This window comes from Petromyzon marinus, chromosome 45 (genome assembly GCF_048934315.1).
Source record: "Petromyzon marinus isolate PM22_M1 ecotype Great Lakes invasive population chromosome 45, UKy_Petmar_22M1.pri1.0, whole genome shotgun sequence".
In the NCBI taxonomy this organism is placed as follows: domain Eukaryota; kingdom Metazoa; phylum Chordata; class Hyperoartia; order Petromyzontiformes; family Petromyzontidae; genus Petromyzon; species Petromyzon marinus.
In genome coordinates, this window is record NC_133711.1 from 963,543 (window position 1) to 980,602 (window position 17,060).

General features: G+C 51.3%; 1 protein-coding gene across 1 annotated transcript in view; it reads left to right on the forward strand.

The window, feature by feature from the left end:
• Positions 1-17,060, forward strand: part of LOC116952108 (piezo-type mechanosensitive ion channel component 2-like) — a 154,005-nt gene that overhangs the window by 73,238 nt on the left and 63,707 nt on the right. The window contains exons 17-25 of the mRNA XM_076074014.1: positions 956-1,156; positions 3,233-3,437; positions 4,196-4,297; positions 4,474-4,639; positions 6,539-6,782; positions 10,632-10,728; positions 11,122-11,284; positions 12,518-12,607; positions 13,510-13,601. Of these exons, the coding sequence (XP_075930129.1) occupies positions 956-1,156; positions 3,233-3,437; positions 4,196-4,297; positions 4,474-4,639; positions 6,539-6,782; positions 10,632-10,728; positions 11,122-11,284; positions 12,518-12,607; positions 13,510-13,601 (1,360 nt within the window). The remainder of the gene's footprint in view (positions 1-955; positions 1,157-3,232; positions 3,438-4,195; positions 4,298-4,473; positions 4,640-6,538; positions 6,783-10,631; positions 10,729-11,121; positions 11,285-12,517; positions 12,608-13,509; positions 13,602-17,060) is intronic.

A 17,060-nucleotide genomic window follows, 5' to 3' on the forward strand; every position in this document is an offset into this window, starting at 1 on the left:
CACACACCCACACACACCCACACACACCGCCATACGGCGCCCACACACACCCACACACACCGCCATACAGCGCCCACACACACAATAGTGTGTTGGAGAGTAAATCCACAAAAATTACAATTTGAGTACTGTTACGTTTCACTGGTAATTACATCCAGCATCATCGGTCGATTTTGCCAGAATTAGCAAAAGTAATTGGCACGTTTTGCTTACGTGACAAACCTGACTGGTTGGTTGTGTCGGGTGGTGGCGGGTTAACGACACATTTATATTTACGCGATCTAACCCAAAAAACCTTGATTATGAATAATATTGGTCGCGTAAGCCTCCGTGTCAAACAGATATATAGTGTCTCCATCTGAGGACGCAGTAGAGACGTCTGTGTCGCCATCCTCATATACAAATCTTTACCTGTATCTGGAGACAAAGCATATCCACGTCATCTATATCATCAGCCTGGGATACCTAGGGATGCCTTTAATGTTCTACGCTGCCACCCGGGAACACACTTTAAAAGTCTCACCGTGCCTCTGCTACAGAGCAGTGCTCTTCATTTCTGCGGTAGAAATTCCTTTTTGGCGTGGTGAGGCCCGGCGTTCTGTTGGCAGTCCACTGTTGGCTTCCCACATGATCGTATCGATCCTGGAGGGATTACGGGTTGAATCCACCCAAAGCCGGGTTTTAAACTCCCCACCGTCCGGCTGCTGCGGGCCGTGGCAGCGGAGGTCAGCGGCCCGGACGTGAGGCCGTCGTTGCTACTGACGTGAGAATTGAGAGGCAGCGCTCATTTTTATTTCACGTCCCTGGAGCAGTCGTGGAGGTTTCACATTGTTGTGCCAGAGGCCAAGTCTGTCTGTAGGGACAACCGCTGTTCCTCACCAAGTGGTACCTTTTTTATCGGACCCAGAGACATGATGGGTCGAGTCGCCCCCCCCCCCCCTCCCCGCTTGTGCAGCACCACGTGGTGGCGCTGGCGCTGCTGGTGGTGGAGATCACGGTGACGAGGCGGCAGCTCTACCACCGGCTGCACTTCGGCCTCACGCCGCCGCTCATGAGCACCGTCTTCGAAAACGTGTCGCGGCGCAACCTGGACGAGGGCATCTTGGGCTGCATCAAGTACTTCATCAACTACGGCTTCTACAAGTTCGGCCTCGAGGTAGCGCGCCGCCGCCGCTCGCTCGCTCGCTCACGAGTTTGCTGCACTTTAGACTCCATCGCCGCTGTACAATAACAGCTATTGCGATTTCTTGCACCCAAAAAAATACGGCAGAATGTGTAGGCATGGTGTGCATGCATAATATATGTGAATTACCCCAGGCTCGGATATGTTAACTACCTCGCCTGGTGTGTAGGAGGTCGTGGGTTCGATCCCTACCCTGATGCCTGCTGCTGTATATTTGGCGTTTGTGTGTCTCGTGTGGATGGGGAAAACGGAGGCCACAGGTGTAAGCCCTGGGAATCCTTGTGGCACCGATCTGTGGGCGACATTGACATGCGTCTGTGCTGCAATGTGACCACCGTGACTCCGCAAGGCGCCATGTGTGCGGTGGTCTGGGTGGCTCAGGGGGGGGCTAAAGCCGTTGTCAGAGAGTTGAGCCAACACTGATGAGGGCCTCGGCTCAACGTTGATCAGCCAGCCAGGTTTGGGCACCGCAGTGGCGAGAAGTTGACTACCTCGCCTGGTATACAGGAAGTCGTGGGTTTGATCCCGACTGTGATGCCTGCTGCTATATATTTAGAGTTTGATTGTCTCTCTGTCTCATTATCATGACGGTGGCTAGTAGATGTTAACTACCTCGCCTGGTATACAGGAGGTTGTGGGATTGATCCCGACCCATACCCCTGCTGCTGTATATTTGGAGTCTGCGTGTCTCTCTCATCATCATAATCATCACGGTGGCTAGGAGATGTTAACTACCTCGCCTGGTATACAGGAGGTTGTGGGATCGATCCCGACCCTTACCCCTGCTGCTGTATATTTGGAGTTTGCGTGTCTCTCTCCCCGTGGATTTTTCTCCGGGTCCTCCGAGTTTTTCCTTTTACATTTTTGATCAACGTCACGTGTTTAGAGTATTCGGCTGCTATAAATGTCCACGTGATAAGCCGCTACTTCGTTGAGCTATCATTTGTGGCCAGGTCGCTTCTGAAAAAGAGCCACATAGCTCAGTGGGCCTTACCTGGTGAAATAAAAAATAGGTTAGTTTAGTTCTACAAGTTGAGCCTCGAGGTACTGCGACCACTCCGTGGGTCCGGTGCAGGCGGCCGCGGCGTCCTCACGGATCGGTGGCGCCTGCTTTTGCCGCTGGCCGTAAATTAGCGGATTCTGGAATCCGTCCATGCGGAGCGTGTGGGTGTTTCTCCTTGTCCGTGTTTAGTTTTCCCCACGCACTCCGGTTTCCTGCCACTTGCCAAGCACTCAGAATCGGAGTGTTTTTGTAAACTGGAGGAGGAATCCGATGGGCTATAAAGCTCTTTTTCACAAGTGTCCAGTTGGGTCACGGGGTGAACGACAACAAACGATACAATAAAAACCAATCGGAGTGCAGAACAGAGAAGAGGCAAGCAAGTCACGAAGAATAAATCGATTTATCTTGACTTAAAGCTTTCGCAACTACAGGAAATCATATTCTTTGGGTCTTTTGGTAAAGTCACGTAGATCGGTCCAAAGAAAATAACAAAAAATAACAAAAAACTACGTTGTGACTTTACTGAAAGACCCAAAGAATATAAATACATATAAATGAAGTGCATGAGTACAGAAATTCCTGCCGATTTGTCAACACCAAATGTAATCTTGGGCAAGGCACCAAAACACCAGTCCCAGACCACAGCAAGACAACAACACACAGTCCTTCAATTCAATTGCACATTCAAATGTAACTGTCGATACAAGGGGGGGGGGGGTGGGGGGAGGGGTAAGGATTAACACTACAAATCACATGAACAAATGTGGTTGTATCCAGCAACTAATCTTCCACTTCAGGATACCAATCATCCCAAACCACAGGACAATTAACAAAGGGGCGTTAATTGTTGTATTCGTATTGTAGTAGGGCACGGCTGTGAAATACCACGATGACATCAAAGTCTCACGGTCGCAGCACCGACGTCTCAAGTGTCCGCCGAGCGCTTTGGCCCGGAAGCAAGTTGCCGTGTGTGAACGCGCCGCCCGTTCCCCTGCCCGTTCCCCCGCCCGTTCCCCCGCCCGTTCCCCTGCTCGCCCCGCGGCCAGATCTGCTTGCTGACGGCGGTGAACACGGTGGGCCAGCGCATGGACCTGTACGCGTGCCTCCACGGGGCCTGCATGCTGGCGCTCATGGCCCGCCGGCGCCGCAAGGCAATCGCGCAGGCCTGGCCACGATACTGCCTCTTCTTGGCGTCGCTCATGCTCTTCCAGTACCTGCTGTGCATCGGCATCCCCCCAGCGCTCTGCCAGGGTGGGCGCACGCAAGCCACCGCCACTTCGCTCGGCAGTCGCGTACCACCCCCACCCCCCCCCCCCACTGTGAGGGCAGCGGCAAGAGTCGGTGGATCGCCACACGAGCGTTGCGAAACTCCGAGGAACCGTACCGTGGCTTGCCAGGGAAAGGCGGTACAGCAAAAACGTGGACTCGACTTGTTCCGTCTGTTTGGGATCGAGTGTTTCCCCTTTGCACGCGCGGGGTTTTCTCCGCGTGCTCCGGTTTTCTCCCACGTGTAATACACTTTAATCGGTTGATAACATCTCAGCATATAGAGGACCGCAGAGCATGGGCATTTGTTAGCGCCGGCTCTTTTGCGCGGCTGCATCCCCGCTCGTCTGCGAGTCCTCCTCGCGCCTCTGAGTTGTCCTCTACGAGAGTGAACAAATATTGTGCGGCACGTTACAAGTTTACATTCTAAAAAACTTTATATTAAACTGATAAGCTACGTGAGCACCTTTGTTCGTGGCGATGTCTCGAACGTTAGATGTTTTTCTCTTCTTCCGTGGTCTCACGGTCGAAGGATTCGTCGCGAAACCGTTTGCGAGTCGATAGCATCCTGCCCAGCAGCGTCGTCTTCAGAATGCTGCCCACAAAGGCTATCTTACGGAGGGTCCTAGTGGGTGGAAATGTGCACACCATGCGTGCCGCGTGCACACTGCACGTGCCGCGTTTCACACCGCGCGTGCCGCGTTTCACACCGCGCGTGCCGCGTTTCACACTGTGTGTGTCAGAGTACCCATGGAGGTTCGCCGGAGCCACCTTCAACTCCAACCTCATCAAGTGGCTCTTCTTTCCCGACTTCGCAATGAGACCCAACCCCATCCTCATCATCTGTGAGCAACCACACCTACTACTCCCCTACCACCTCTGCACCTCCTCGGTCACCGCACCTCCTCACCTGAAGCCACGACGCATTACAGAAAACACCTCCTCCACCTCCGTGTCCCCTGCCTCGCTCCCTCCACCTCCCCTCGCCGTGCGCGGCGCCCTGCGTGCGTGGCACCCTCAGACGACTGCATGCTGCTGCTGGTGGCGTCACTGCAGCTGTGCGTGTTCGAGGAGGAGAACCGCGCGGCCGTGCGCCTGCAGGCCGGGGACAATGTGGAGGTTTGCTGGAGCCTCAACGCCGTCGACTTCAGCTCCGACAACCCCGTGCCCGACTTCATCCACTGCAAGTGGGTCCATGGAGCTGACGGCCGATGGCGATTCAAGAAAGATCAGTTCGATATTTTTGCGCCAACGTTGTCATCGTCTCATCTCCCCGCCGATTCGTGTGTGTTACGCCGTCCCATTGAATGCAGCGTAGTGCGGATCGTGCGTGTGCGTAGTGCGGATCGCGCGTGTGCGTAGTGTGGATCGTGCGTGTGCATAGTGCGGATCGTGCGTGTGTGTAGTGTGGGTCGTGCGTGTGCGTAGTGTGGATCGCGCGTGTGCGTAGTGTGGATCGCGCGTGTGCGTAGTGTGGATCGCGCGTGTGCGTAGTGCGGATCGTGCGTGTGCGTAGTGTGGATCGTGCGTGTGCGTAGTGTGGATCGTGCGTGTGCGTAGTGTGGATCGTGCGTGTGCGTAGTGTGGATCGTGCGTGTGCGTAGTGTGGATCGTGCGTGTGCGTAGTGTGGATCGTGCGTGTGCGTAGTGTGGATCGTGCGTGTGCGTAGTGTGGATCGTGCGTGTGCGTAGTGTGGATCGCGCGTGTGCGTAGTGCGGATCGTGCGTGTGCGTTCGCTCGCTCATCAATCGCGCGTCGTCAGCGAGGGACCGTTGTGCCAAACGCGTGACCTCTTGCGGCAGCGTTCGAGTGAGCCACTCTTGTTGTCTCGAGTGAGCCACTCTTGTGGTCTCGAGTGAGCCACTTGTCTCGAGTGGCTCACTCTCGTGGTCTCGAGTGAGCCACTCTTGTGGTCTCGAGTGAGCCACTCTTGTGGTCTCGAGTGAGTCACTCTTGTTGTCTCGAGTGAGCCACTGTTGTGGTCTCGAGTGAGCCACTCTTGTTGTCTCCAGTGAGCCACTTGTCTCGAGTGGCTCACTCTCGTGGTCTCGAGTGAGCCACTCTTGTTGTCTCGAGTGAGCCACTCTTGTGGTCTCGAGTGAGTCACTCTTGTTGTCTCGAGTGAGCCACTGTTGTGGTCTCGAATGAGCCACTCTTGTTGTCTCGAGTGAGCCACTCTTGTTGTCTCGAGTGAGCCACTGTTGTTGTCTCGAGTGAGCCACTCTTGTGGTCTCGAGTGAGCCACTTGTGGTCTCGAGTGAGCCACTCTTGTGGTCTCGAGTGAGCCACTCTTGTTGTCTCGAGTGAGCCACTCTTGTTGTCTCGAGTGAGCCACTCTTGTTGTCTCGAGTGAGCCACTCTTGTGGTCTCGAGTGAGTCACTCTTGTGGTCTCGAGTGAGTCACTCTTGTTGTCTCGAGTGAGCCACTCTTGTGGTCTCGAGTGAGCCACTCTTGTTGTCTCGAGTGAGTCACTCTTGTTGTCTCGAGTGAGCCACTCTTGTTGTCTCGAGTGAGCCACTCTTGTGGTCTCGAGTGAGTCACTCTTGTTGTGGTCTCGAGTGAGCCACTCTTGTTGTCTCGAGTGATTATTTGGATCCTCAGATCATGGGGGGGCGGCGACCACGGGGATGGCGGTGCCGTACCTTCCGTGCGTGTGCATGGAACGTTGGAAATGTTTTTTTTTCGTCTCCTGCAAATGCATCCCGGTTGTGCTACGGTGGTGGACTGCCACGGGGTGGAGACTCCGTTCAGCATCCTTGCCAAGCGGTGATCAGCACTAGAATTCAGCCTAACTCGGTGCAGAAGCAAATTCAATTTGAAGGTTTTTTGTTGTTTTTGTAACGGCATTGGTGACCGAGCTCAGAGCCACCAGCTTGCCACTCTTAGGCAGCCAGCTCATCACCTCCGATTTAGCACGGTCGGCTACGTACGGTGCGAAATAAGTTCAACGTACGTACGTATATACATATGTGCATACATACGTACGTACATCACGGGCGGCTGCCCCGATTCACTCGGCGGCGCCGGCTCAGCACTCCGACCTCTTGAGCCACCGGGCCCCCCGCTCTTGCCGTCCTCTCCCAGGTCCTACCTGGACATGATCAAGGTGATCCTCTTCAGCTACCTCTTCTGGTTCGTCCTCATCGTGATTTTCTTCGCGGGCACCATGCGCATCAGCTTCTTCTGCATGGGCTACCTCGTGGGCTGCTTCTACTTCCTGCTGTTCGGCGGGCAGCTGCTGCTGCAGCCGCTGCGCCGGACGCTGCTGCTGTGGGACTACATGATCGCCTACAACGTGGCCGTCATAGTTGTGAAGAACGTGCTGTCCGTGAGTGCCGCACGCACGCACGCACGGCCGCCCCGCCGCGGTGTTGGACGCTGGCGGTACTCACAAGCGCTGTGGAATTGCGCGCGCGTCAGGGCGTCCGAAGGCGATGTTGAGCCACAGTCCGTAAGTTGGCGAGCCTGTTGTTAAAGTCGAGGTCAAGATAAGGCACTGAGCTCAATCCCCTTTCCACTTACCCCGTGGGCACCTGGCCTCGGGATTGTCGTTTGCAGAATATCTGTACCCCTGTCCGCTATCGCTCGTCCTTGTCAATGTACTTGTACGCACTGGCGGAGCCAGTGGGGGGGGAGGGGGTGGCACGTGCTCCCTCAATGATCCGATCAAAATCCATAATTTCGATCGGATCATTGGGGTTTATTAGTAATAAATCAGCATTTTGCAACCCTCACTGCCACTGTGTAGCATATTATTACGTGCCAGGGACTATGAGTTGATAGGACAATAGTCTGGGTCCATAATTGGCAATAAGTAATGGCAAAGCATTTATAAATGACTCAGAATTGTGCGCAGTTGCGTATACAGCACACGACTTCCCTGAAGGCATCAACACCTTCAGTGTGGGCGATGCCGATCACTAACAACGCGGTTCGAATTCGACCCTCGATAGATGGCTGCGCCATAGCCGCACACGCGTCGAATAAAAAGCAAAGGGACAACTCCTTACTTACTAACAACTCCTTACTAACAACTCCTTACTGACAACTCCTTACTAACTGACAACTCCTTACTAACAACTCCTTACTAACAACCCCTTACTGACAACTCCTTACTAACAACTCCTTACTAACAACTCCTTACTTGCTAACAACTCCTTACTTGCTAACAACTCCTTACTTACTAACAACTCCTTGCTGACAACTCCTTACTTACTAACAACTCCTTACTAACAACTCCTTACTGACAACTCCTTACTAACTGACAACTCCTTACTAACAACTCCTTACTAACAACCCCTTACTGACAACTCCTTACTAACAACTCCTTACTAACAACTCCTTACTTGCTAACAACTCCTTACTTGCTAACAACTCCTTACTTACTAACAACTCCTTGCTGACAACTCCTTACTTACTAACAACTCCTTACTAACAACTCCTTACTTACAACTCTTTGCTTACTAACAACTTCTTACTTACTAACAACTTCTTACTTACTGACAACTCCTTACTTACTGACAACTCCTTACTAACTAACAAGTCCTTACTCACTAACAACTCCTTACCAACAACTCCTTACTCACTAACAACTACTTACTAACAATTCCTTACTCACTAACAACTCCTTACTCACTAACAACTCTTACCAACAACTCCTTACTAACAACTCTTCACTTACTAACAAGTCCTTACTTACTGACAACTCCTTACTTACTGACAACTCCTTACTCACTAACAAGTCCTTACTCACTAACAACTCCTTACTCACTAACAACTCTTACCAACAACTCCTCACTTACTAACAAGTCCTCACTTATTGACAACTCCTTACTTACTAACAAGTCCTTACTTACTAACAACTCCTTACTTACTGACAACGCCTTACTGACAACTCCTTACTTACTAACAACTCCTTACTAACAACTCCTTACTGACAACTCCTTACTTACAACTCTTTGCTTACTAACAACTTCTTACTTACTAACAACTTCTTACTTACTGACAACTCCTTACTTACTGACAACTCCTTACTAACTAACAAGTCCTTACTCACTAACAACTCCTTACCAACAACTCCTTACTCACTAACAACTACTTACTAACAAGTCCTTACTCACTAACAACTCCTTACTCACTAACAACTCTTACCAACAACTCCTTACTAACAACTCCTCACTTACTAACAAGTCCTTACTTACTGATAACTCCTTACTTACTAACAACTCCTTACTTACTGACAACTCCTTACTCACTAACAAGTCCTTACTCACTAACAACTCCTTACTCACTAACAACTCTTACCAACAACTCCTTACTAACAACTCCTCACTTACTAACAAGTCCTTACTTACTGACAACTCCTTACTTACTAACAACTCCTTACTTACTAACAACTCCTTACTTACTGGCAACTCCTTACTAACAACTCCTTACTTACTAACAACTCCTTACTTACTAACAATTCCTTACTTACTGACAACTCCTTACTTACTGACAACTCCTTACTTACTGACAACTCCTTACTTACTAACAACTCCTTACTAACAACTCCTTACTAACAACTCCTTACTAACAACTCCTTACTTACTGACAACTCCTTACTAACAACTCCTTACTTACTGACAACTCCTTACTTACTAACAACTCCTTACTTACTGCCAACTCCTTACTTACTAACAACTCCTTACTTACTAACAACTCCTTACTTACTGACAACTCTTTACTTACTAACAACTCCTTACTAACAACTCCTTACTAACAACTCCTTACTTACTTACAACCCCTTACTAACTGACAACTCCTTACTTACTGACAACTCCTTACTAACTAAGAACTCTTTACTTACTTACAACTCCTTACTAACTGACAACTCCTTACTTACTGGCAACCCCTTACTAACTAACAACTCCTTACTAACTAACAACTCCTTACTTACTGACAACTCCTTCCTTACTGACAACTCCTTACTAACAACTCCTTACTTACTAACAACTCCTTACTTACTGACAACTCCTTACTAACAACTCCTTACTTACTAACAACTCCTATAATGTTTCATTGCTGGAGGGGTTGCCCCCCCCCCCCCCACCTAAAAATCCTGGCTCCGCCATTGTTTGTACTCTTAGTCAATAACAATTTCTTTAATAAAAAAAATGGTGAGGTCAAGAGTTCGTCACAGCCAATTTCGTTGACGCTACCCTTTGTCAGTTCCCACAGTGCACGGTTGACACCTGACCCTCCAAAATCTGCCCTAAGCGTACCCCACGAATTGGTGTTGGATCTTCTATCGTTAAGGATTTAAGTTAACACGTTTCAATCTTTATTTTGAAGCTTTCGTGACTGCAGGAATCCATACTCTCTGGTTCTTTCGGTAAAGTCACGTAGATAGAAGAGAAAATAATAAAAGAACACCACGTTTCGGTCGCAACACAAGCGTCCGTCATCAGGTGAGAAAGAATGATCTGCTGTTGTGGCTTTATATAGGCACGGGGGAGGGGTTTGTAGAGTCGTGGCTGCAGGAGTTCACGGGGGGAGAGGGGGCAGGGTTTGTGGCGTGCAGGGACGGGTGGGGGCTGGAGAAGTTAGCATGTCAATGAGCTTGAATTAGTAAACGAAAACAGCACGGGTGTATGAGTGAGAATCATAGCAGTTAAAACGTTTTTACTACTGTGGTTCTCCCTCAAACCCTGCCCCCTCTCCCCCTGTGAACTCCTGCAGCCACGACTCTACAAACCCCCCCCCCCCCCCGTGCCTATATAAAGCCACAACAGCAGATCATTCTTTCTCACCTGATGACGGATGCTTGTGTTGCGACCGAAACGTCGTGTTCTTTTATTATTTTTTCTATCTACGTGACTTTACCGAAAGAACCAGAGAGTATAACACGTTTCCTCCGTAAACTCAGGAACCAGGATCCTGGCATCGATTAAATAAGCGGCACTTCCTGAGAAATTAAACGGTGGTTTTCAGAGCAAAATCCTGGCCTTGATAATGTGGAATTACTGCCATTTGCTCGAGGCCTCCTCCGGTGTCTTTAAATAAATGGCAGTGCCATTTGTGGGTCTCTTTATAACTGATGTCGAGATGCTATTGTATGGAAGACGTGGTCTGGAGCAGGAGCGGTGAGGCCCGGTTAGGGGGTTGACGACCGCCGCCCCCGTGCTGTGCCCTGCAGATTGCCGCTTGCGCCTACCTGCGCTCGCTCGGGGAGAACTGCTGCTGGCTCGTGCAGGCCTTCAGCCTGGTGTGCACCATCAAGGGCTACAACCAGGGTGCGCACATACACACCGCACGCACACGCACCGCCCACACCGCACGCACACACACCGCCCACACCTCACACACCGCACACACACGCACCACCCACACCATACGATTTTATTTATTTATTATTTTACCAGGTAAGGCCCACTGAGCTACGTAGCTCTTTTTCAGAAACGACCTGGCCACAGACGATAGCTCAACGAAGTGGCTTGTCAGGTGGAAATGTATTACAGCCAAATACTCTAAATCCGGGGGGGAAATCCCCACGACTGCGGGAAGAACACGCAAACTCCAAATATACAGCAGGAGCCAGGGTCGGGATCGAACCCACGAGCTCCTGCACACCAGGAGAGGTCGTTAACATCTCGCCACCGTGCTTGGCCGTGACGCCGTGTCCCCAGACTTCCCGGACCCCAAGCTGTGCGAGCTGCCCCGCGCCGAGGCCGGCATCATCTGGGACGCCATCTGCTTTTTCTTCCTGCTGCTGCAGCGCAGGGTCTTCCTCAGCTACTACTACCTGCACGTGGTGGCCGACCTGCAGGCCTCCACGCTGCTCGCCTCGCGGTAAGCTGCGCCCCCACCGCTTCCCCGCCCAAACCTAAGGGCCCCCGCGGTTTGCTCGCGCCCGCCGCTGCTGGTTGGAAGGGCTCTCCGCTGGACAGAGGGAGGTCGAGAGAGCCCCTCTCGAGGGTGTTTGGCCTACCCTTCCACGATCGGATGAGGTGGGAGCACCCACACATTGGTCCCCACCGCACCGGACTGGCCCGAACGAACCGCAATGTGAGACGCACAGACGTACGTACGCACGGTCCCTCGCTGGCGCCCATGTGCCCTCCAACCTCGCCGCTAAAGCGGCTCTCCTGCTGGACATTCAGTGAGGCTTCTCCGGCCGTTCAACTTGTAGAACTAAACTATTTTTATTTCATAATAATAGGGTTTTTACCCTTTTTTTCTGGCAACAAAACTGAAACCTTTTTACAAGGATTCGTGTCTGCATTAACCACAATACCTGCAGTCAAAATGCAAAAAAAAACATACTATAATAATATATGTGGCATTGTCCTTGAAACTGATTGGTCCACACCAAGGGACGGCTTTCTTTTGAGCCTCGACCCAATTGGTGCTCGACCAGATGACGCCAAAACGCGTCACACAGCTCAAAGACAATGCACTATCAAAGTAATGAGTGCATTGTCTTTGAGCTGTACGCCTTGAGGGCGTTGCTACGAACCCGGTGACCCAAGTTCAATTCCCGCTCACTGTGGTCACAAGGTGACCTCCAGCACCTGGCCTCCAAACGGGCGCTAGTCTGCCAGCAGGGGCGATGATTGCTGCTGTGTGTAATACCTATTGAGTCAATTGCCAAATGTGAACAATAACGCCGGCTGACAACAATCTACGTGTTTTACATGAAGTCAGGGGGATGTTTAACATCGCTTTGGGGGAACTGTGTCTGTCCGTGGTGTGTGCGTGTGGGGAGCGGCAGTGTAGCAGTTAGCGCTGCACTACGAACCTGGCGACCCGGGTTCGAATACCGCTCACGGCCAACTCCAGTGACGATTATCTGAACTGGCACGGGGCCTCCCCTTGGTTGACTCAGCCTCAAATGAGTACCTAGTGCGGTGTGTAAACATCATCGTTGGGGAGTCAAAGGCGGCCGGGCGTAGTGCTGGTCACCTACCCCCTCGTGTGCCGTGCCGGCCTTAATAGGCACTGCTCGCTAACAGCACTTTCCTCACAGTCTGTTAATGGTATACGGGGGATCTTTGTCCTTGTGTGTTTGTGCGTGTGCACCAGCGGTGCCGAGCTGATCCACGCGGAGATGGTGAAGTCCGTGAAGGCGCGCATGGAGGAGGAGAAGAAGTCCATGGACCAGCTGAAGCGACAGTGCGTCGCGCGCGGCACCGCCGTGCTTCTGTCCCGTCAATGTCACTCGTTCTTAGAGCTCAACGATGTATAAGTTTTATAGTCGCCGGTATGGGATTTGCATTGGAGAAGAGAGACCGAAGTGAAAGCCATGAATATGAACAAGAAGAGGGGGAGGAGAGGCCACAGCGGGTGGCATGAGCAGCGCACGTAAAGTTCCGGTTTACCACCGCGTCACTATCTGTCCGAGTGAAACCGGTTTAAACAAGCGTCTTCCTGCTCGCACGAGTCATCACCTCGCCGGGATCTGAACTCAGAACCTTTTCATCGCCTGTGAGCTTCGTGCAGCTGACCGATGACGTGCTTGAGAAGCGGCGCTTCCTCGTGGCATTAGGGGTGCCGTGGTGGCTAGGAGATGTTAACTACCTCGCCTGGTGTGCAGGAGGTCGTGGGTTTGAACCCGACCCTGACGCCTGCTGCTGCTGTATATTTGGGGTTTGCGGTGTCTCTCTCCCCGTGGTCTCGTGGATTTTTCTCCGGGTCCTCGGGTTTTTCCCTCCACATTTAGAATCAATGTCACCACACGTTTAGCGTATTTGGCTGCTATAAAATGCCACGTGATAAGCCACTCCTTTGAGCTCTGGGTTGTGGCCAGGTTGCTTCTGAAAAAGATCAATATAGCTCAGTGGGCTTTAGCTGTTACAACAAACACCGTTTTTAACTTTATTATTCAGAATGTTCTGGACCCCCATTACGTGCTCATTTTCTCTCCCTCCTTTACTCAGTCCATCGCATTCCTTACCGTCGTTTTCCTCCTTTGTAACTCTGCTCTCTGAAAGTTTATTTTTCACGTTGTGTGGCATTTTAAACGTTTGTTGTTGTCTGCTGCTGCCGTTGTTGTTGGGGTGATGCCGCTTGGCCAGGATGGAGCGGATCATTGCGCGGCAGCAGAAGTTCAAGAAGGGAAAGGAGTCGGCACCGGTGGAGGGTGAAAAGGAGCTCACACACTTCCAAGGTGCACCCTTTTCTCTAATGACCTCTCGGCTGCCCCCCTTCAGTTTTGACCCCCACCGGTTCCCGGTCCCGGATGTGAACCCAACCCTCAACCCACAGGTTTTATGAAGTCTTTGGCAGCGGCAAAGCACCATTAGCCCCCCTTCCCTCTTCCGTATCCGATGAGGCACCGTGATTTTCCAATAAAAAGCTGCCTTTTCCAGGCATAAATCATGACATTTTGGGTGAAATGAAGTACAAGCGTTGTTTTTAACGCATTGTTTTATGTACTTTGAAACTATATTTGTAGACAATACATAAAGGGAGTGTATTGTTAGTACTGTATGGCCCTTGTTGCCACAGCGGCTGTAACAGAGGCCCACAGGCCTTGAACACAAAGCTGCCCACGACAGAAATCCCTGGGCCAAGGAGAGCAGGTGACATTTATGACGTATTTTGAGTCGAGTCGCACTCCATGGGTTGAATACAATGGACGAGGAAAGGGAATTCTCGACGCACACGCCGTGCGAGGAGAGACGGAGGAGGAGGGAGGAGTGTTTTATGTTCCCATAAGGAGAGCTGAATGCACGGATATGAATTCAGCAGGATGCCCGGCGCAGCAAAGCGGTGACTGCCTGGTTACCGAGTGCCAACGCTGCACACTCGCCTGATATCTGGGGAGTAGAGAATGCAAACGAAGAGTACTGGAAGGCCCTGGAATACCCTGCAGTGGCGTCGGGATAGCCGGGAGAGTTTGGACAGCGCCACGAGTTGTTGTCGTGCACTCAAGAAATCACGAGCCCTCAGCAGTGGCTCTGTGTCATATGTTGTCTCCCTGCCTCCGTGTCTCCCTGTCTCTCTGTTTCCATGTCTCTCTGTCTCTGTGTCTCCCTGTCTCCGTGTCTCTCTGTCTCCGTGTCTCTCTGTCTCCCTGTCTTCGTCTCTCTGTATCTGTGTTTTTCTGCCGCCGTGTCTCTCTGTCTCCGTGTCTCCCTGTCTCTCTGTCTCCGTGTCTCTCTGTCTGTGTGTCTCTGTCTCCGTGTCTGTGTCTCCCTGTCTCCGTGTCTCCCTGTCTCCGTGTCTCCCTGTCTCTCTGTCTCCGTGTCTCCCTGTCTCTGTGTCTGTCTCCGTGTCTCTCTGTCTCTGTGTCTCTGTGTCTCCGTCTCCGTGTCTCCCTGTCTCCGTGTCTCCCTATCTCCGTGTCTCTCTCTCTGTGTCTCTCTGTCTCCGTGTCTCTCTGTCTCTGTGTCTCTGTTTCCACGTCTTTCTGTCTCTCTGTCTCTGTGTCTCCCTGTCTCTGTGTCTCTCTGTCTCCGTGTCTCTCTGTCTCCGTGGCTCTCTGTTTCCATGTCTCTCTATCTCCGTGTTTCCCTGTCTCTGTGTCTCTCTGTTTCCATGTCTCTCTGTCTCTGTGTCTCCGTGTCTCCCTGTCTCCGTGTCTCTCTGTCTCTGTGTCTGTCTGTCTCCGTGTCTCTCTGCCACCGTGTCTCTCAGCCTCCGTGTCTCTCTGTCTCTGTGTCTCTCTGTCTCCCTGTCTCTGTGTCTCTCTGTCTCCGTGTCTCCCTGCCTCTGTGGCTCTCTTTCTCCGTGTCTCTCTGTTTTCGTGTCTCTCTGTCTCCCTGTCTTCGTCTCTCTGTCTCTGTTTTTCTGCCTCCGTGTCTCTCTGTCTCCGTATCTCCCTGTCTCTCTGTTTCCATGTCTCTCTGTCTCTGTGTCTCTCTGTCTCCGTGTCTCTCTGTCTCTGTGTCTCTGTCTCCGTGTCTCTCTGTCTCCCTGTCTCCGTGTCTCCCTGTCTCCGTGTCTCCCTGTCTCCGTGTCTCTCTGTCTCTGTGTCTCCGTGTCTCCCTGTCTCCGTGTCTCCCTGTCTCCGTGTCTCCCTGTCTCCGTATCTCCCTGTCTCTGTGTCTCTCTGTCTCTGTGTCTCTCTGTCTCTGTGTCTCTCTGTCTCTGTCTCTGTGGCTCTCTGTCTCCGTGTCTCTCTGTCTCCGTGTCTCTCTATCTCTGTGTCTCCCTGTCTCCGTGTCTCTCTGTCTCTGTGGCTCTCTGTCTCTGTGGCTCTCTGTCTCTGTGGCTCTCTGTCTCTGTGTCTCCCTGTCTCCTGTCTCCGTGTTTCTCTGTCTCCGTGTCTCTCTGTCTCTGTGTCTCTGTCTCCTGTCTCCCTGTCTCTGTGTCTCTCTGTCTCTGTGTCTCTCTGTCTCTGTGGCTCTCTGTCTCCGTGTCTCTCTGTCTCCGTGTCTCTGTCTCCGTGTCTCTCTGTCTCCCTGTCTCTGTGGCTCTCTGTCTCTGTGGCTCTCTGTCTCTGTGTCTCCCTGTCTCTGTGGCTCTCTGTCTCTGTGGCTCTCTGTCTCTGTGTCTCCCTGTCTCTGTGGCTCTCTGTCTCCGTGGCTCTCTGTCTCCGTGTCTTTCTGTCCATTTCCTTTCCAATCTCTCTATCGAGACACAGACTACTTTGTATTTAATTAAACCGACATCAATGGAGAGTCATATTCACAGTGCATTACAAAGGTGCTACTTGGTTTTTCGTTAACATGAACGACTTTTAAGTGAATTGTAATAATTAATAACTGATTACATATAACTATTATTACCCGAGTCTTCTCTGCAAGTGGGATAATGAACCTTAATTGGCTGTGACTTGGTTATAAGGAACATCAGTAAGTCGATATGTATCAACAAAAACACACACACAAATATTTGCGTGAATCTGCGTTTTATTTTTTTTTGCTGTGTATTTGTTGCGTTAATGCCATTCATTTCACTCTGGTACATCTCCTTATTGATATTACCCGCTCAATATTTACGTTCTGAGCCATCTCTCCGCTCAGTCGCGAGTGGTGCATTAACGGTGGTTGTGGTGGGCTGTGGTTGAGCTTCTCATTCCTTGTGGTTGCCTTCCGCACCCAACCAGTGGAACATTGCACTGTGAGCTCATCCATCTTCAGCCATGTGCCTCAACCCACTTGATTATGGTCGGTATAGACCACTAACACGTACAGGCGAGGGGGTGATTTCATTGCAGTAATACTAAAATCAGTAACCTTTATCTGACCATCCACTCTGTTATGAGATGACAGTCGAACATACATTTAAAATTCTCAGATATGAAGTTTTTACCAAATTAAGTAAAACACCGAATTACATTTTTTTATGTTTTCTTCATGGTGCGGTCATCGGTTACCAGGCTGAGACCATCAACTCCGCCGTAGTTGAGCAGCAGGTTCAGTCCACGGACGACCGCCTGGAATCGAACCCAGGCACAATGGTGCGGTGCGTCGTCCCGATCCCTGAGACGTACAAGACCACCTCCTGGGTCTGAGCTCGTTTAAACTCGGGAGCCGCATTCTCAGTTGCGACTCGGCTCAAGCGCAACCCTCTAATAGTGAGAGATTCAGCTCGGCCTTGAGGCACTCGCTCGCTTCAATGAGGTGTGTGACGCTCAGCCATGGCTCGGATCAGGCTCAGCTCCTGGCAGCCAATATTT